The sequence below is a fragment of the Peromyscus eremicus genome, chromosome 20 (genome assembly GCF_949786415.1).
Source record: "Peromyscus eremicus chromosome 20, PerEre_H2_v1, whole genome shotgun sequence".
NCBI classification, from domain to species: domain Eukaryota; kingdom Metazoa; phylum Chordata; class Mammalia; order Rodentia; family Cricetidae; genus Peromyscus; species Peromyscus eremicus.
The window spans coordinates 66,186,368-66,207,293 of NC_081436.1; the positions used below are offsets into that span (position 1 = coordinate 66,186,368).

At 42.9% G+C, this 20,926-nt stretch overlaps 1 protein-coding gene across 1 annotated transcript in view; it reads right to left on the minus strand.

Moving 5' to 3' along the window:
• Nucleotides 1-5,800: 5,800 nt before the first annotated feature.
• Ptdss1 (phosphatidylserine synthase 1) overlaps nt 5,801-20,926 on the minus strand; it is a 72,439-nt gene continuing 57,313 nt past the window's right edge. The window contains exons 10-13 of the mRNA XM_059247699.1: nt 19,175-19,274; nt 12,122-12,190; nt 10,996-11,065; nt 5,801-9,408 (exon numbers count right to left, since the gene is read on the minus strand). Coding sequence (XP_059103682.1) covers nt 9,299-9,408; nt 10,996-11,065; nt 12,122-12,190; nt 19,175-19,274 — 349 coding nt within the window. The 3' untranslated portion in view covers nt 5,801-9,298. The remainder of the gene's footprint in view (nt 9,409-10,995; nt 11,066-12,121; nt 12,191-19,174; nt 19,275-20,926) is intronic.

A 20,926-nucleotide genomic window follows, 5' to 3' on the forward strand; every position in this document is an offset into this window, starting at 1 on the left:
GCCTCCATAAGCAACAAGGGCTGAGTCTGGTCCAGGAGGAAGAGCAGACCATTTGTCTGATGCCTCCTGCTGTGCCAGCAAGAATGGAAGCATCTCAGAGTGGGAATGTGTTGATGGGACTAGCCAGTTTGCTGGCCTTGGGGAACAAATAATCAGACCCATATTCCGAAAATTTGGGTAGGTGAGAAAGCCCGGAGGGTAAGAGAATACTATATTTCCTGTGGACAATGGTATCTTGGGATTTGCACAATTTATGGGGAAAAAATACAAGATGTAGCTTGTTTGAACTCTAAGCAGGTGAAGTGAGTTATTTTAGTTGCTAGTGGGGGGTTTTCTGTGAAGTTAATGAAACCAATGCTTTTAAGTCCCTTCCTTTGGCAAGGGGGCTTTTCCAAGACTCCCAGGGGTAGCCTAACAATGAGGCCACATGGCATTACTTTTTATGAAACATTATGCCTAAGAGCTTTTTGTATTTTTTTTTCCATAGGAAAGACCTCAAGTTTGTAAACCCAAAGTAGAGGGCCCCACAAAGCCTGAATTTTTGAGAGATATGCATGAACCCGTAGCTAAGGGAGAAACTCAGGACCTTCTTTGGGGTCTGGCAAAAATATTCAAACCATTAAGGTGCAAGGGTTGTTCTGGAAGGTATGTTCCTGGCACGTGCCCTGAGGACTTACCAGTAGTCTTCAGTTATCTTCAACGGACAGATAACTTGTGGTATTTTCTTTTCTGTTGGTTGTTGTTTTTTAAGATGGGGTCTTATCATGTAGGCATGGCTGGCTTAGAAGCTGGAGAGAGCTGCCTCAGCCTCTTGGGTGCTGGAATCAAAGACATGTGCCACCACACCTAGCTTAATGTATTTTCTAATTAGCACTAAGTAAAAGAAAGGCTATCAATCTTCATGGTTGATTGAACTCTAACAGGAAAACAAAATGAGCAAAATGGCCCTCCAAAACGCAGGATGTGGGGCTCAGGGGCACAGTTAAATGTGGCAGCTGAGGAAGTGAAGCAAAACTCAGAGCAGACGCAGGCCTGAGTGCCCAGGCTAGAGGACCAAGGGCTTCTGTAGAACCAAAGGAAACGAGATCAGCCTCGATTACTTTTGTTACTTTAACAAAACACCTGACAAAAGCAACTGAAGGAAGGAAGGTTGTTTTGGCTCCTACTTTGAACATCATGGAAGGGACACACAATGGCAGGGCTGCCATGAGGCAGTTTGGTCACAATGTGTCCAAGGAGAGAACCAGAGATGAGGGACGGTGCTCAACTTGTTTTCATTGTCTTCAGTCCAGGACCTCAGCCCATGGGATACATACAGTCTACCTTCAGAGTGGGTCTTCTCACTTTAGTCAGACCTTTCTGGTAACACCCCCAGAGACACATTCAGAAGTCTGTTTCCATGGTGATTCTAAATCCAGTTTGGAATTAGCTATAGTCACTTCTTGAAACCTAAGTCAGATGTCCCATGGGAATCACTACGCATAGCTCCTGATACACGGTTAGCCTAAGTATTAGCTTTAAATTTTTTACTTTTCTAGTACTGGGACTTGAACCTAGGCTCTCATGCATACTAGCTACCACTGATCTATATTTCCAACTTGACTGTTAGCTTTCACTTTTATTCATGAATTGCACAGTCTCATGTAACCCAAACTAGGATGACCTTGAACTTCTGCTTGTCCTTTCAAGTGTTGAGACTGTGGGCATGCATCACACTGTGGTTTATGTGGTGCAGGAGGGTTGAACCAAGGCTTCGTACATGGTAGGCCAACATTCTACCAACCAGGTCACATCCCTAGCTCAAGTGTTAGTTTTTTAATATTATTTTGGCAAAAAAGCAGCCCTTGGTAGTCACTGCAGCAACTCAACAGTAAAATCTGGCAACAAAATTAGCTTGGGAAATGGGAATATTCCCTTTCTTTCTCAATCTGACCAGCTAGCTGGACACTCAAGAATTTTCTTTACCTCTCTAACTAACTTAGAAACTTTTTTTAAAAAAATCAAATCAAGGGCTGAAATAGGTGAAATGGGGAACTGGAGGCAGTGAATACTGTAGATTTTTGTTTCCATTCTTGGGCTTACTCTGTAACATTCATTTTGGGTGAGTGTCACAATGCCAGCCAGTTGTGTAGTGGACTACCAGAAATTATGCTTACATGGTTAAACAAAACCTAAAAGGTAATTCTGCTGTTCAGAGCATCGTTGTTTGAAAAACCAGTGGCAATGTGAGTTGACTTATACGGCAACATATTTTAAAGCAGCCATTACTCCAGAACTTCTGTGTGTGCCTGCAGGTACAATCCAGAAGGCAACATCAAGTGTCTTCATCACTTTCCACCTTTATTTCTTGAGACAGGGTCTCTAACTGATCCCGGTGCTTACCAATTCGGTCAGACTGACTTGTGAGTGAGCTGCTGTCTCCATCCCTGCACTGATGGGGCTAAGCAAATCCATCACCATACCCAACTTTTGTCAAACCTAAGTCTTCATGCACTTTACCGCAGCAAGCATTCTACTAACTGAGCTTTCTACCTAGTCCCAGGCCTTTGATTATGTCATTTCCCTCTATTTTCTAAAGTTATTTTGAAAATTTTATGTGTATGAGTGTTTTTCCTGCATGCATGTCTGCACACTGTGTGCTCCTGGTAGCCACAGCAGTCAGTAGGCACTTGATCTCCTGCAGCTGGAGTTACAGATGGTTGTGAGTCACCATATAGGTGCTGGGTGAACACAGGTCCTCTGTAAGAGTAGCCAGTACTCTTAGCTGCTGAGCCATCATCTCCATGCCTCTCTGTCATTTCCCTTCATACATTTAACTTATAAACCAAATATGAGACTGACATACATTCTCTGTTGTTACTACCGTTAGACTTTTCTCCTTCTCCTGTTGAATTTTTAGATGTACACAAACACAAATTTCTAGCAGAGAAGGTACTAAATAAGGAATCCTCAGGTGGGGTGATTTGGGTGGCCAACACATTTACATACACTCTAACTCAGACATTTTGGGAGTCCATAATGGTCCTTCTCTTTCATGCCTTATGTGGGTCTGGCTACCTCACACTCCAGCTGAGGCTAACCTTCAATGAATCAAATGTGGCTCAAAGAAAATGTCAGGAAGGCAAAGGGGGTATGTGAATGAATGGGTGTTTGTGGGAGTATTCTGTGTATGTTCGTAATTTTAAGCAGTATATTCACACGCACATTATGCACACTGCTCTGCTGTCAACATAGTCACTGACCACACCAAGGAAAAACAGATGCACACTGACTTTAATAGGTGCTCTGGCTGAGATGGGTTGTTATGACAGTAGCCTGGGAAGTTTGAGCTCTGCATGTTTTTTCAGCTTTCACATACCTCTTTGAACCAGAAGACTGGGCTAAATGGGAAAATGCTCAACATAAGTAAAGCCAACATTACCCCAGCTTCTGTGGTCTGATGATCCCAGAAGCAGGAATACACATGGCAACAAGTGGTTCCCTCCCTTCCCGGCTGGTCAAGAGCCACTGCTGCCCAGCTTGTGAAACCAAAGCCTGAGCTGACCCACCATGCCTCAGGACAACTTTGTGGCTGTTGTTCCTGCTTACAGCAGCAGTATGATCCTTGAACAGAATCTCCACTAACAAACTAGTAAAGAAGAAAACAAAACTATTCTAGCCAAACCTCCTGGGAAGTAAAATTTGGGAGCTGGGGAAGGGGTGGAGGGGTGCTTACACCAGACAGCTAATCCTACAAATATTAGAATGTTACTGCCACCTACTGTCCCTTCCCCATTGGTGTAGAATGGGTACTTCAAAGTATTTAGTGAGTCATCCAAGAAGTGCTATTTTTCATTTTGGAAAAACACTGTATCTCAGCAGGATATTGCACTGTTATCTGTTCTTCCTAGAAATATGGTGGGCCCCTTACAAATTAAAGCCATATGCATCCCTCGTTAAAAAAAAATAACCCACCCCAGCCATTCCATTATTGCTGACCATAGGAATTTGTTATGTATAAGTTACATTCTTTCCCATACTTGCTATTTTTCAGATGGGAGGGCTTCAGGGCCACTCCAGATCGTAAATCACATTCCTACAGGCAGAGGGAGCTAATAACAGGAACAAACTGCCTTGGAGGTTGACACCCTACATCAACCATCCAGAAAAAGAATTCCAGTGGAGAGGCAGAACTAGGTCTAGGGATGGCATCTTAGCCCACTTCAGATCATAGGCACAAAGCGACGTTAAAGCTGTGGACAGAACCTAATTGCCAGTACCACTCTTGCAGTTTGGTCATCTCAAATGAGGGCAACCCCAGAGGCCCTGAGATCTGAATCCCTTTGAATGGAGGAGGGGTACATAAAGAGTGTGATTCTCCAAAGATCTGACTGTCCACCAGTCATCTGCTATCCGATGACACTGGATAGGAGTGCTATGGGTAAAGACAAGTAAGCTCTGTCAGGTGATGGAGAAACAGGACAGGAACATAAACATTATGTCCAGACATCTGGAACAAGAGCCTTAGGGTCCTAGATTGACCTGACAGCTCCTTCTTGGCCCAGTGCCTGCAGACAAGTGCTCAACTGCTCCATGCCATCTCATTCCAGAAAACAGCCAGATACCACTGAACTGACAGGACTCACAGAACATATGTACATGTGAAGATCTGGGACAACCTTTCCTCTGGAATAGGGCTATGACTCTGGTGCACAAGTGAAGCAAGCCCGGTGCTCTGGAGGTTGTTGGGAAGATAGCGGTTTTGAGAGCTACATCCAAAGTTATTTCAGAGGTCCCTAGCGTCTTTGTCTTGAAGACTTGTTCTCTGTGGTGCTACAAAACTTACTCTCCTGCAGCTGATCTAGGTATTTCCACTCTTTGAGAAGGTAGGGTATCCTAAAAATCCAGGCAAACTAGATAACTTAGTCCTTCCCAGTTGTACCTGTCTAGAAAGGATCTCATCAGCCTGTGGCATAGAGCAATCAGACTGGTGACAGCAAATGCAAGTAGCCCTTTGTTATGGCAGTGGGCGAAGTCAGGAGTACAGTACATATTTCTAGTAAGGGAGCGTTCAGTAGTCCTGCCTGTAATTAAGAAAACCTTCCTGCTGTCTCAGGATGCCACTGGAGCCCACAATCCTTATAGTTTCAATAGCAATGTAACATTCAGTACCAAAGAAAATGCAGTAATTAAAACATGATCATACTACAATATGTAAGCATGAGTCCAGATAACTAAGGAGACCCCCAAGCTGGTTGACTCAGTTGGGCAGCAAAGCCCTCTAGCAAATTCTATTTTCCCAGTGATGTTCCTGTCTTTATTAGGCTCTGGGGGAAAGGGATGTGCTAATATCCTCTTCTCCGCCACAGGAAGGCAGTATGCTGGGGGTCTGGAAGTCTTTGCTAGGACTGTAGGCAGGAAGCTGGCCTGACACCCACTTCTCTAGCTAGTAAGGTACACTGAACGAAAAGACCAGCTTTCAACATGAATACTGAGATACCAGATTACAAAGAGTTGTAAGCTAAGCTGAGCTACATGAAGCCTTGACAGGACCTGGACCTTTGACCATAGTAAACCTTTGAACAATGTGGGAGTGTGGTAACATATGTCACTTTAGAGGTCAGGAAGCTTTAAATTTCTACCCAACAAGCCAGGTGAGGTGGTACATGCCTGTAAGCACAGCACACAGGAGGCTGAAATAAGAAGACTTCTGTGAACTCATGGCCAGCTTGGCTACATAGAAAACTCTTGGGCTCCCCCCCCCCTTTTTTTTCAATCCATCCAACACATTGCAAGTAAAGTAATAGCAGGGTAGACAAAGTCACAGGTGACGTTTTTAAAGTGGACCAAAGGCATTTTTAGTGGACATCAGAGACAAGGAAGATATTTTACAACTCAGCATGCCTACAAACTAAACAATTCAAGTCCAGCTATTTTCTTCTTCTTTTGTAGACAATAATAGTTCCTTTAAATTATTTGGGAAGAGAAAAGGGGCCATCTGGGTGGCAGGGGAGACAAAAAAGAGTAATGGGGAATATGATCAAAGTATCCTGTATACACACATATGACAATGTCAGAATGAAACCCATTATTTTGTACAATCAATACATGGTAACAAATTGCTTTAAGTTTACATAAGGGCAAAACTAAAAAAAAATATTACAGCCTTACCTGTGACCATCTTACCATAAAGTTCAGAATAAAAAATGTAAAAATTACATCTTTAATTACGGATGAGCAGTAAGATTGTGGCCCATCAGTATCAGTCATTCCAATACTGACTGGAAAGAACCAAATCTCAAATGTAATCATGGAAACATGCATACACATAAAGAGGTGTTCCATTGGGTGGTGAGATGCAGGAACCAGAGGCCTTTCTCCATCAGAGAAATAGGAAATATAGAGGCACAATAGTCCACCTGTGGATTTCTGGATGTTAAGTCACACTCACCTGTGATATGCCCAGCAGTCCTATGACAGTCCCTGGGCACAGCCAATGATGTCAAACACAGTGTTTAGAGGACACACTCAGTCTGCTCCCAAAGGCCCCACTTCTTGCTTCCCATCCAGTAGTAAGCCTTCTCTTCTCTACCCAGCCTCCCAACTAGTCACTCCGTCAGGGCCTTGAAATGTAACCCAAACATTCTAGAAATCCAATTTTAAAATGCAGGCCTTAACAAAGCAGGTATCATTTCTCAGGATGCTCTGAGGCAAGTGGCTTCTGAGTAGGGACTAAGAAGACTGGGACTGATGTAAGCAATTTTATTTTCTTGGGTGAGAACCTGATTTCCAGGGCAGTCCCAGTGAAGACTGGCATTTACCAGATGCTGGGTATCATCAAAATGCTCAACAGGGCAGTGAAACATCTGAGCATGGGTGGGAGAGCAGGTCATCAAGGCTTCTTTAAGAATGGTGAAAGGAACAAGAGGGAAGGCAGAGAGGCCTGTAAGGTCCAAGGATGATGAAAAGGAAAGAGAGTCTGACACTCAGTGCAGTGTGAATTAGGGAGAAAGACACAAAAAATTTCCTCCTGCTTTATACCCTCAACAGTGGTGTCTTTAAAGACAGCAATCTGCCAAGGGGGTCATGAAGTGACTTATAGTCACCACTCACTGAAAGATGCCTCTGGAACATGTGTTCTACTTCCATCAACCTGGAAATGTAGGCCAGGACCAGTGGTATGGTGTGGAGGAGTAATGGTAACAGCCATGGAAAGTGTTGGTTTGGTCATTACAGCAGCTAAGAGCACTTACTCAAGGGGGAAATAGAAAGTTTGAACTTAACGTGCTTTCCTAGCTGTTTCCTACAAAGCCAGAGAGGAAACATTAACGCATGTGTGCTTTGGTTCTTACGCACACCACAGCAATGTCAAATTCACCATCAACTCCACAGGCACTTAACTGTCTGGTTGTAGAAGATGGGTATGTGCCCCTTCAGAGGGGCTGGGCCACCCACTACATGAGTCCTACAGCACAAGACCCAGCTCTTCTGGAGAAGGACCTTGGAAACCCTCAATGGCCTGACATAGAACCTATTAGAGGGATACAAATTTTGGGGCTCACCAAAATTGCACAGAAACAAAACAAACTCACCAATCTGCAAAGCAGAGGGATGCTTTAAAGTCATAACTATATTCATAAAAGCTTGTTTGATGGAATGTGAGAGAAGGCCAAAGCTCAGAGGCAGAGCTCTTGTCTAGCACACAAGAGGCCCTGGGTTCAATTCCAAAACTATGAAAGAAGGGATGGGGAATGACAGGTAGTATATGCAGCATGCACTGCTCTGCCCCCCTTTGAACACATTCATGGGACGCGGTGGGGAAGCTGAGAGCTATGGCCTGCCCTGGATTCCCAGTGTGGGCTAGCTGCTGCTGCTGATCTTCTCAGAACAGTCTGGCTGAAGAGGCATGTCTGTAGGTGACTCCAGATCAAGTGGTCACTCAGGGCACTAACTGTGACCTTGGCTGTTTATGACTCATTTAACCCTCTCATCTGAGAATTCTTTTTCAAAAGAAGGAAAACATAACTTCTATAGTTCAAAGATTTCCTTTAAGACAGCAAAGATGCAGAAATCATTGTGCTCCAGGAAATAAGGGAAAGGGCTAGTAGGTTTGTATCTGTACAGGCCACTTGTTTGAAGAAGAAAATCCAACTTGGTCAGCATGACCATAGTGACAGACAATGGCTACACTTCCACTTCCTGTGGATTACTCTGGAAGATTCAGACTAGGACATATATCATAAGCCCTTTAAAAATAATGTTTCTTTTTTTTCTTCAGCATATAGAACACATATACATATGTATTATCCTAAAGTCAGTTGTAAAATACAAGCTTGCTTATAAACAGTTGAAAGACCAAAAAGATAATGAAGAAATGCCATTCTAACAGACAGATATTTGAGGAGACTTTCGTGTGAACCGGTTTATTTAAAACAAGGATCCAGGGTGGGAGAATGTTCTAGGAGAGCATGGCACAGATGAAAGTTAATTAATACTCACTAGCACCTCACATGAGACAGAAAGACAAAGTAGGCAACAAACCATAGAAGGAAAACCAAGCCCATGGGAAAGGCACCTGGCAGGAGAGGAGCTGCAGTGCCCCAGCTCCTCTGGCAGGGTCGCTTTTGTGCACTCAGTCTGGACAAACAGCGTTTGGAATGGAACAAAACAGGTTCCAATCTGAGACTCCAGTGCAAGCAGCCAGCCTCCTTCAAACTTAGGCTGCTGGTCATATGTCATGTGGCTAGGGACTGAGTATGCTAAGCAGGGACACAAAAGCTCCCCCCACTCTTTGTTTCCCTAGAAGGAACCCCAATTTCAGCAATGGATTCTGGAAGCTTTTAAGCATTCTAACTTGACAACAGGAAGTAAAAGATGGAAAAGCAAACTGAACTTAAACAATCAATCAAATGGAAAGGCAGATTCATAAAAATAAAACCCAGTGAGCAGTTCATTAACCAATTGGTTAAATCATCTGAATTAAGATATTTATACAGCGTCCACAAGACACATGAGCACAGAGCCATTGCTGGCAAACAGCTATCCTGTCCTTCCAGCACACTGTATAGCTACCAGCAACCACAGGCCATGTGCTGAAGTTAGGAGACATCTCCTGTTGGCAAAGAACCCCAAGTCATGGCCAGCCTAATGTGTGTTCAGGGCTATGGAAGCCAAGACTTATAATCTCATATCATGATCCCCAAAGCCCCCTTCTGTATGTTCTGTACATTTTGATCTCCACATAGGAAGATCCGAAGATGTTCTGTTGCCCTCTCAGGTCTAAGCACTCTCTGGAACATCTGACATTAACTAGGCTTCTTCATTTCTTTCCAACTCCATTGGTGACTTTGGACTTGGAATGCCGGTTCCTTCTTCTGGAAGAATGGCTTTCACTGTTGCTTGAATGCTTGGGTGGGCTGTCTTCAGAACCTGCCCAAAGGAAGCCAACACATCATCACCAGGGGCCTTTGGGCTTTGCGGCTGGCTTCTGGGATCTGTGGTTCTCCCTTTCCAGCCTGCCCTAGCCTGCCATCTAGAAGCCAGCTCTTACCCAACACTGATTTGAGCCAACTGACACTTGCTCTCCCTCTAGTGGCCTCATTGATAAATTAAGGCCACGTGAACCTGACAGAGTCTGGCTGTGCCTCATGTATACAAGGCAAATGCATCATAAGGCCTGGGCCCCGAGGAATTTTTACTCTGGCAGTATGTAAAATAGACTGGACACAGCACAGTCATGAGGACCAGAAGGGTGAGCACAAACAAGGGACAACATCAGTATCCATCCTATGCTCACAACAACAGTACAGATCCCCCAAGCTGTACACAGTGAACTGTTAAACAGGCTTTGTAAGCTCTCAGTTGGAACAGATTCTTGACTTCATAAAATTAAGACTATTAGCAGAAAGGTCAACAACTTTACAAGCCTGCTGCTCATGAGTGGGAGCCTGAGGTGACATTGTAACATTGGGCTGACTCTTTCCTTTGATAGGGCCTGTGGCCAGTCTCTACAGCAGTGGCTAAGCACAAACTCCCTCTCTCCCACAGAGTTCTGGTTCAGTTTCATGAGAAATATCTACCAAAGACAGCCATTTACTCCCACTCCCCAAAGACCCAGAGTCTTGTCTTCATTCTAAGTATCATTTGTCACAGTCCAAAATTTTCTGATTTTTTTTTTTAAACTATTCTTCATAAGAGGTATCTCTTCCACTCATGAATCCTTTCTACTGGGAAACCAAGAGTGTCCAGGGCTGATATGCAACTGCATGGAACCAGATGAGGTTGGTCTGATGACTCCCTTTGCCCACACATGACAACAGTCTACAGGGTGGCAGGGAACTAAGCAGAGTTCCTAGCCACCAGCTCCCCAGGGTCACCTCTCGGCACAATTTCTAAAGAACTCACAAGTCTTCTTTACCACAGGCCACATCAAGCTCAGTCTCTCAGACTCACAGTTTGCTTCCCTCAGCCATGCTTCTTGGTTTTGACAAGAACTAAAAAGTACTGGCCAGTGGAGCCTCTTCACTGTCAATGTTTCATAAATTTAAATTTTTCAAATAACCCAGTCACCCTAGATCATTACAAAATGCTTCCCAGAGAGAGGCCAGGTAAAGGTCCCGTTCACACAGCTCTGCTTCCAGAATAAAAACCATCACATTCAGCAACCTCTTCTGAAAGGCCTTCTCTCAGGGGCACACAGCACTCTCTAAGCATTTTCACCCACTATAAAAGTCAAGAGGGGTAGTGCTCCCACCATGAGGCTTGAGGCAGTGTAGAACTTCCTGCCCGAGGAAAGCAGAACCCAGTTTGTAGCCTCATCTCACAAGGCAAGCTTCTGGCTAGATATTGGAGAACCATGTGTTTCTTAGTAAACAGAAGAGATGTGATAAGTAGGTTGAGACTCTTCAATGTCTCCACTGAAGCTCAGAGGATGAACACTGACCCTAAGTCTCCATAGTAGGTCTGAGGTGCAGAGGACTCAATAAAGCTTTAAACAGTGAGCAAGACAGTTGTTACCTTTTGAGCCTTTCCCATGATGCCAGGAGATCTCTGGACTGTAAGTGCCATCTTCACACTCTGAATAGGTCTAGAGAGAGACACAGGTTTAATGGGTAAGCTTTAGGTCAGTCCTGAGAAGAATGGCAGGATGAAAGGGGGGGGGGGGGGCAGGCTGAGTGTGAAAAGGTTCACCCTGTATTTCTCAGCTAGAAAGCCTGTGATCTTCTGCCAGAACACACAGAATCAACCTTCTAGAAAGCATTAGCTCTGAGGCTGGGATACAGCATGGACAAGGCCCTAGGTTTGATTATGATATCACATACATATACAGATATCCAAGCTCAAAGTTATGAATGAAGGATGACAGCATTATCTCTATTTAAACAAAGACAGGACTGGAGAGATAGCTCAGTCAGTAAAGTCCTAAGTTCAATCTCCAGAACCCAAATCAAAGAGCCTGGTACAGTGGCTCATGCTTATTATAACCAGTGAGAGGGACTGCTAAAAAATAAAAATAAAAAATAACAATGGACAAGTACACAGAGAGGAATGATATCTGAAGTTAGCCTCTGGCCTGCACATAAAAGTTTCCCCCACCCACATCCTCCCTGACACCCTCCCTGACACCCTCCTACACACATAAACAATCCCACACATCAACACACACACACACACACACACACACACACACACACACACACCAAACACAATAATCCCCAGAACTACTCTAGTGTTAAAACCCACTCAAACCATTCTCTACTTTAACAGTAAGAAGCAGGCAATGTAGGTGGGGGGCCTGGAGTGGGACACATAAAAAGGTCTGAAAAGGCAAAAGAGTCAGAATATAAGACAACCTTGAGAACGGGTTCAGGGGTTTCCTGCTTCTACACTTGTTTTAGCTAATTTTTAAAATTTTATTTAAATAACTAAGATTTAAACCCCTTGCAAAAGGAGGATAAAGATACTGACCAGGCCAGCCACAAGCAAGCACAGCTGTGTAACAGGGGCACCTTCTGACATGTTACGTTCCTATATGGCAGGACTGGCATCACTCCCTAAGGTTACTATGCTATCTCTCTCCCTCTGTGTGTTTGCGCTACCCGCTGGGTCTTTTAAATGGAGGCCACCTCTGTTTCCGCTCTACCTTTTCCCGGTGGCCATAGTGCTCTGCATACCAAACCATGCCGTACAGACACAGGAACGTGGTGAAGGCCTGGAAGACAAAAAGACACAAAGCCCCTTTATAATTGACAGTGCACACACACTTCACTTTCCAGAAACTGGGATCCTGGGAGAATCCAGAAGATAGCTCAGTGCCTTTCTGCCATCTGTCTTCAGGGCAAGGCTTCAAAACGGTTGGATGTGGCTGAGATGGGACAGTCAGAGATGAGCAGGAACGGGTTTGGTGGACTGGTTGGGCAGGTCATAGATACTCCATTTGTAAGAAGGGCTATGGTGAGACCAGACAAATGGCTCTACCTGGCATCCACTGCTAAGAAGTCCACAAACTCAGCTTAAGAAAGAGAACTTTTATTTACAGCATACTTCATACTCCTATGTAATCTATTCCAAATCCAAAAAAACAGAACTGTCCAAACCAAAGGTTCTGCAAAATCATGATTTAACAGTTTGTTCTGAAGCTTAAATGAAGCCTGGAACGATAAAAGCATTGTAACCCCAGAATAAGGGAACTCTGCAAGCCCAGTAATGTCCAAGAGCATTTAGAAAAGAAGAAAAATAAAAAGACTTGAGTATACACACATAGTGATTTCTTCAGCTGAATACAAATGGCAGCAAACTGCTACTTAAAGATGAAACAGTTAAGCCAATTTTGTTTTGAAGAATGTAGATCTAGAGCCAATCATATCTTGCCAGTATCGTTTTTCAAACCCTCACTTGTCTATTTCCACTATTGCCCATAAGTATACTGATAAAATTCTTGGTTGTCATTGTTGTAACCATAGTTACCAGAATAGTCACCACCTTGTTGAAGCGGCTGCTGAGCGATGGGTTGGGAACCCCAGTACAAGCTAGTGCTCTGTCTTAGTAGTTTTAAGAAATTAAAGCAAACAGATTTAAGTTTCCTTATATTAAATAACCTATGACTGTATGTTTTGCATTCCTAGAAGCAGGTTAACTGTGTTTTTAAATTGTTATAACTTCACACCTTTTTGAAATCTGCCCTACAAAATTTGTTTGGCTTAAACGTCAAAGCCATGACAATTTGTTCTTTGATGTGATTGTATTTCCAATTTCTTGTTCATGTAAGATTTCAATAAAACTCAAAAATCTATTCAAAACATTAAAAAAAAAAAAAAAGAAAGAAAGAAAGAGAACTTCTGAACAGAAAAGTCTCATTCAGCCTCATTGTAACAATGCCTGGGAAGGCATCCCTGTGGACTGAGCAAGAAGAACAATGCTGAGCTTACCACCCTGGCTTTTCAGAGCCAGTTGCTCTACTCTGACCCCTGCTGCTGTTGCTTTTGTAGACAGAAAAACAAAGAGACTGAAAATACTTTGTAACAACCTGCATGAGATGAGAGGCTACCCAGAAGCCCCTATCACAGGTTAAACTTCAGTGTAAGGACAAAAGTATAGACTATTGGCCCACTGCATGCAGACATTTCCCATCCTCAGAGACAACAAACTGGTTTAGAAATTTTTGAGAAAAAAAAAAATGTATTTGTATGAAAATAAAGATTTTAAAATGCTCATCATCCTTCCCTAAAAAACAAGTTACACAGTATTTATGTTTTATATACATATGTTTTAAATGCTATAGGAGGATATGCATACACTACACAAGCACAATGTCAACAAGAATGTAGGACTTGATAGCTAGTGGATTTGTGTATCCCAGAGGTGGGGACATGAAACCTATCTCTCATGGATAGTGAGAATCCAAAATTTCAAAATGTGTCAAAAAACTAAGTTTAGGAAAAGTCTTTGGCTTCCCAGACTGAGTAGCAAAGGGCAGAGGGAACAAGAGGGTCAGCAGAAAGGAGGTATGAGGGGGAAAGGAGGGGCCAGAAAGAGTGAGTGAAGTAAACAAAAGCAATCAAACAAAACAGCCCATTCTCAAGAACACTTTATACTAAGCCATCCCTAATACCCAGAGAGTTCACACTATTTCCTACATCGCTACCTATCATCTCATCCCAACCATGGGGACCGGTATGAAATCATGGTGGGACTTTCTCTTCCTGAGAGAATAATTTTACTTCTTTCTGAGAATCAGAGCTTTAGATCTAGAAGGCCACTTTAGAGATTCTTAATCTTCCCACTTAACAGAAGAGGAAAAATAGCGGTGAATGCCTTCCAGGGACTTGGGTGACATGGGGAAAAACTAGAACAGACCAGGTCCTAGTTTTAAAGAGGTTATTGATCTCAAGTCAGATACTGGTTTTATTGTCTTTATATCTTCCTATCACCATCCTTCTGTGGAGCTCCTCCAACCACTGAGAAAAACAATGCCTCACAGAACAGCAGACAGACAAGAGCAGCAGAATTGTGAGCCTATCCCTATAGCCTGGAGCCTAAGTTCTGGCCCATTCCTTCATGTCCTCAACTTGCTAAGTGTCTCTGAAGTCAGCATTCTCCTAAGAACCCAAAAGAAAAGAATCTCAGCGCTCCTGCTAGCTGCCCATTGCTTTACCAAGGAGGCTGGGACAGAGGCATGGTGACAAAAGAACATGAAACCCAATCCATACGCAAACCAGCAGGTCTCTACATGGTGGAGTTTTAAAGAGAAGTTCACACTCCTTCACAACAAAAACTATGCAGTGAATGAATATATTACAGTTACAAAATGTAAATGGCTTCTAACCTCCAGCATATTCTAATACTTGTCCAAATTTTATAACATACATCAACATTAAATTTGCCATTTTTCATGGAAGGGAAAGAATAGCCACAAGTAGAAATGTATCATGTGTGTGTGAGCCTCCATTGTGTTAGGTGTTATAAGGGCACAACAGGATGTCCTAAGCTTAACACTGGGAGGAGGAGCTTAGGCACCTCTTCCCAAAGTACTGGCTATGGAATGAGCCTGGGAGGAGGAAGGTAATGCTGCCACTGGCCTGCCATTGCAGATTATGACCACCAGAGGTCAGATTCTTTCCTTTCTCATCTCCAAGCCTGTGCTGTCCGGCTGCATCTGGGGCTTTCTCCAACAGGAATCAGCAGACAGAGCTGGCTTTGCAGAAGGACCAGGAAAATACAGGCAGGTGGCAAATGAAAGGTGCTCATCATCACGATCACCACACAGAGGGCCTAATGTGGTTGTCAAATGTACCACTTTACCTAGAGGCCCATTTTCTACTTGGTTCAGGAGACAAAAGCTTGTAATTTATGGATTTGCAATCATACCTGTGGAAATCCAGGCAAGTACCCACTTAAAATGTCAAGGTCTGGATTTAAAACAGTAATTGCATGGATTTTGTTTAAAGAGAAATGAGGGAGGGAGAACTGAAAACTCTGTGGGATGAAAGCCAGGCAGTCTGTGCCCATGGATGTGGCAGTAGTGAGCATGCAGAATCCATCTTGGCTTTACAATTATGGTAATAAACATTAAAATGTATGATGACTATTCAACAACCTTATTAGGCAGCACATGAGATGCTTGCTTCCACATTAATCTCAAATTCTGTATGTGGTGCCTTGCCAAGCAAAGGAAAGAATTAGGGCCTTTGTTTCTTGAGTACTATGGTAGGCATGGTGTAACCTACTGCTCTCTTATTGAATAATGATCGTCTCATGCTCTTTAATAAAGGCCATGGTATGAAAAGTGTTGGGATTTGTTTCCATTCTTTTTGGTTGTGAAACACACAAGGCAGCAGCAGGGACTTGCTATGCTTTGAATGTCTCCCAGAGGTCTGTGGTAGCCTTGGTTCACAGTTTGTTGCAACTGGGAGGTGGTAGGAACCTCTAAACAGCAGAGCCCAGTAGAAGGTCTTAGGTCATAGTCGGCTTCTCTGAAAGGTGCTGATAAGTCTCTCCTTCCCATCTTTAAAACTCCATCATGTAGAGACCTGCTAGTTAGCATATAGATTGGGTTTCATGTTCTCTTGTTACCATGTCTATATCACAACGTCCTTGGTAAAGAAGAGGGTACCAAAGGGAGTGCTGAGACTCTTTTCTTTTGGGATCTTAGGAGGACACTGACTTCAGAGGATACTCAGCAAATGTTGCTGATATAAAGGAACATGCCAAAGCCTTTTCTTTCACATTCGGCTATCACACAAGCACGCTTTGTTCTTACTGGGCTAACACTATGGGGATAAATGATTGTAGATTGAAGCCCCCAAAACAATAAACCTTGAGCCAAAATAAACCTTTCTCTTTAACTGACTTCAGGTATTTGTTACAAGAATGGAAGCTAACCAGCTCAGTGGCCTCTTTTCAAGCCGAGTTATGGTGATATTTTATTTGTGCACCACAATAAACCTTATCTGGGGATCAGAGGAAAAAGCCAGCTACTATATTAAACATAGAAGTCAGGCAATGGTAGCATATGCCTTTAATCCTAGCATTCAGGAGGCAGAGATTCATTGGGATCTCTGTGAGTTCAAGGCTACACTAGGAACAGAGCCAGGTGTGGTGGCACACACCTTTAATTCCCAGCACTAGTTAACCATAGAGGTCTGGAGGTCTGTACAGACAGACAGGAAGTGACAGAGCTGGGCAAAAAAGGGAAGCTGGGTAGAGAGAGGAAGTAAGATGGCAGAACAGAAAGGCATATAGGCGTGAGTATACAAGAAGTGGCTCTCTCTTTGGCTGAGGATTTCCTAGCGGTAAGAACATGGCTGGCTTCTTTCTGCTTCTCTGATCTCTCAGTTTTCATTCCAATATCTGGCTCTGGGTTTTTTATTAATAAGACCTTTTAAGATTCATCTTACACAGAGTCCTCTCCATGTGTCATGCCTGATGATGTCAGTCAGGGACTCCGCCCTCTTCAGAGTCTCACTGTCATCTTATGGCTGTCACAAAAGCCCTACTTGGCCTCTTAAATCCAGCTACTCCAGGGAATCCTATCTTTGGCCAGCATCTCAAGTCCCTATGGAGTGTCTTCTAACTCTTCCTATAATCTCATGGCTTCTCCTGGTCCTACACAGGGACAGCTTGGGTCAGGTCACCCCTCAGCAAGCCTTATCCAATGTTACTGAGCAGATGAAGAATTCAGCGAAGCAGATGATGAGATAGAATATCTTCATCTAAAAATTTAACCTCAACTCAGAACTGCTATAGGCTGCTCTCATGGGCCCTGTTACTACCACAATCTAGAAACACCAGAGTTATCTTCAAGTCCATTCTGGGTAATGACAGGGCAAGTGTCCTATGCAAACATCTCTAGAACAACTAACAAACCTAGCTAGTCCTTTCTTTGCTCTCCAATGATTCTGCTTTGCTTCTACCTGTCACTTGTCAATTAGGACCAAACAATATACTCTAATTTAACATTCTTCCTAGAGACCCCATCCTGCACAGTGCTTCTCTGTGACAAAAATCAGACTACATTCCTTTCTCACTTACAACTCCTAGAAGACTCAACTATAAGTATGCATAGCCCTTCCTATACAGGCAACTCCTATCCTCTCCAGTGTTCCCTCTTTGCTTTCACAGTCCCATGTCTGTACAAGCTGATCCCTTGGCCTGGATATCTGTAGTCTCTGCCTCTCCAACTCATTCTTTACATACTTGCTGAGATTCCTATATGCCAGGTTCTGTGCTCATGACAATGATGGCAAAAGGATGATCAAGCTTCTTTATACTCACAAAGTTCAATATTGTGAAAGGAGGATATAAACAAAATCAATTCCATTACATGGGTTAGGACTAGAACAACCTGCTTCATGTGTGACCTGCTCATGATGTACTGTGGTAAGAAGTATCCTCTACCATATCTGGGGGGCACTCTGGCTTATCCTGCTGTGGTCCCATGGCTCTCCTGTAGCAGGTAAGGTAAGCAGCCCTCTACCCATGTAGCAGATCATATTCCAGTACAAACCTGAAGTGACCATGTCAGAGAACAATCCAAGAAAATCAGAAGCAAAACATCACATACACCTAATGCCCCCAACTCTTTCTTCTAATCTTACTAGGATAGAAAAAATATAATTAATTCTGTACTTTAATTAATTATTAATTCCGTACTTTAATTACGTTGGAGATACTCATTCCCTGTTACTGCTCAAGATCAAGGAGCTGGTGAAAGGTGCTGGTGTAGTTGGCATTTCAAACCTACAACCCTAAAAATAGACATTGCAAAAATAACAAACAAAATAAAACAAAAATACCTTATAGAAAATCAAAAATGTGTCTTATTCCAAGAGAGGATGAAATTGGGAAGACAGTAAGAAAATCTATAGGACAGAAGAGCTGCTTTCTCCCTCAAACTGCAAGGGAGGATGAGCTAGAGACATAAGGAATGCTATAGAGCAAAAGAGACTTGACAGGTATGACAACTACTTGCGATGGGTGGGCAGCAATTCAAAGAAATTATAAAAATGTGAAGTCTAAGGTCAGGGAAGCATGAATGAAACAGTCTCTGGACATGATAGACCACTACTCATGAACTCCCAGCAGGCGTGGTTTCTGCACAAGACCTGAATATAATCAAGCTAGCCAACATTCCAACATTTCAGTTTCAGAGGTAAGAATAAAGGACAGAAATAAAAGGATGGAGCTCTAGGTTGATGCCCCACTAAACTCTTCTCTTCAGAGTAGGTCCCTCTCTGGGGTAGAAGTGTGGCCTACAAAGCAAAACACCTGTGGTCTGATTGCTTCCAAAACCTACTCTGTGATGCCAAGTTGTATATAAACCCATGTATGTTATACTATAAAAGTCACAGTGATAGGATGAAGGAGAGGGCATGAAAAATGTCCTTGTTGCTTCCTCAAAGTCCTTACTAGTTTACCTCATGTAGACACATTCCCAGAAGCAAAGAAATCACATAGGTGGTGTACCTGATGAGGGCATCTATTTGGAAATGGCCAAGGTGACCCATTGAAGCTGCTGTATGGCTGTATTTTAGTCTTAAACGTTTAGACTAGTGCCCAATCTTAAGTTATTAAGAAAATGTCTATGAACTTCTAAGGAAACTTAGTGTACAAGAGAATCTTATTTTTGTATTTTAGTTTCCTTAAAGATAGCTAGGAAGTTCAGCTAACATTCTGCGGTGTGAGAGTAATGACTTACCACACAAAGAAGCCAAAATACAACATAGAGTATCTGGGTCTTGGAGAAGAGATCTTGTCCAAATTTTATGCAAACAATAGCTTCCAGGAAACCAATGACCCTAAGTAGACAAGGAGCGAGAGGTTCAATGTTAGTTCACCTTATTAGAGCGTGTTCATTGCCATAAACATGCAACAGATGAGTCCCAAAGCCGATGGTCAAGATTCCTGCTTCAGACACTGGAAGCAGGTCCTCTACAAAATGACATAGTTCTTTCCCATCACACTTTTTCTGGAAATATTTTTCTCTTTTTCTATTCTCTAAAATCTTGACTCACTTGTTTTTAATATCTAGGAACACCCAGCATCACCTGAGAGTGAGCCCTCAAGCCAACTTGGGGACCTTCTGAAGCACAGAGAATCCACTATCTTTGAGAGTTGGTTCAGTTTTCTGGTCAGAGTTCAGCTGCTAGAGGCTGGTTGTTATGGGCTAGAGACTGCCTCCTCTACCCTTCATCTGCTGTCTTCTTATAACCTTTGGCATACACAGGTAGCATTAGAGCCCTCTAATGGAGTCTGTCAATATTTGAAGGCATCAACCATATTCCCTCCTAGTCTTTCAAGAGTCTCATGACTAAATATCCTTTGTTTTACTGACAATATAACCCTTTTATCCTCTCTCAAGCAATTTGGCTAAGAACAAAAAATGTTAACACACATGCAAATAATTCATGATTTCCATTTAATCAAAACATTAAAGAAAAGTATTAGGCCTTTATTAAGGCTCAGAGGTTGGAGATAAGAATGGATGAGGTGAGGGTTATGAGTTGGGCTAGAAAGATGGTTGAAGAATACAGATGTCGAATAATTCCACGTTAGAGAGTCTACGCTTGGAACAGAATCCAGATAGTCAATCATTGGTGCGTGAGGACCTTGATCCTCTGTCCACAGGCAGACAAAAATTACAGCCATCATCAGATACATGGCTGGTTCTAAACAACAGAGTGTTTGCAATTAGGCCCATTTCAGAAAAGCAGAAAAAATTAGCAGAAAGTATTTTTGATACTATCTTCTAGAGCTTGGGACTTTCTTTTTCTCTGTATGCACCCAAACAAAGTTAAATGGTAGCCATCTGGAATTATTGGAGACCACTGCTCCTTAATTACCACCCCCTTAAAATCCCCTGCTTAAGCATCATTTAAACTCATAAATCCTTACAAAAGACTTAGTATTCCAATCTTGGAGTGTAGGCCATGATTTAACACAAGATGGCAGCTGCCTTTTACAGCTTGAGCCTGTGGTGCTGGTAAGTGTCACAGAGTCACTCTTGTGCTGGGACAATGAAAAACGAAGCTGACACAAGTGTCAGGACACAAGTGTGAGTATCTTCACTTCGGTCACCAAAATATCCTAATCATAGTACTAGATTCCGATTGTTCACTCCGATTTGAGTCCCTTTTCAAAAGCATGGTGTTATGGTTTACATGTAAAATGTCCCGCTCAAGAAGCTTGTGTTTTATATATTAATACTTGGTCTCTAGCTGGTAGTGCTGTTTTAGGAAAATATGGAACCTTTAGGAGATGGAGCTCACTGGAGGAAGTGGACCTCTGAGGTTTTTAGCTAGCTTCATGTCTTCTTTCTGCTTCCCAGTCCATAGAGACGTGATTGCTTGCTGCCTTGATATGCTCTGCTGCCTGCCTTCCCCACCATGACAGGCTGCATTCACAAAGTGTGAGCCAGAGGAAATTCCTTCTCCTTTAAGATGCTTTCTCA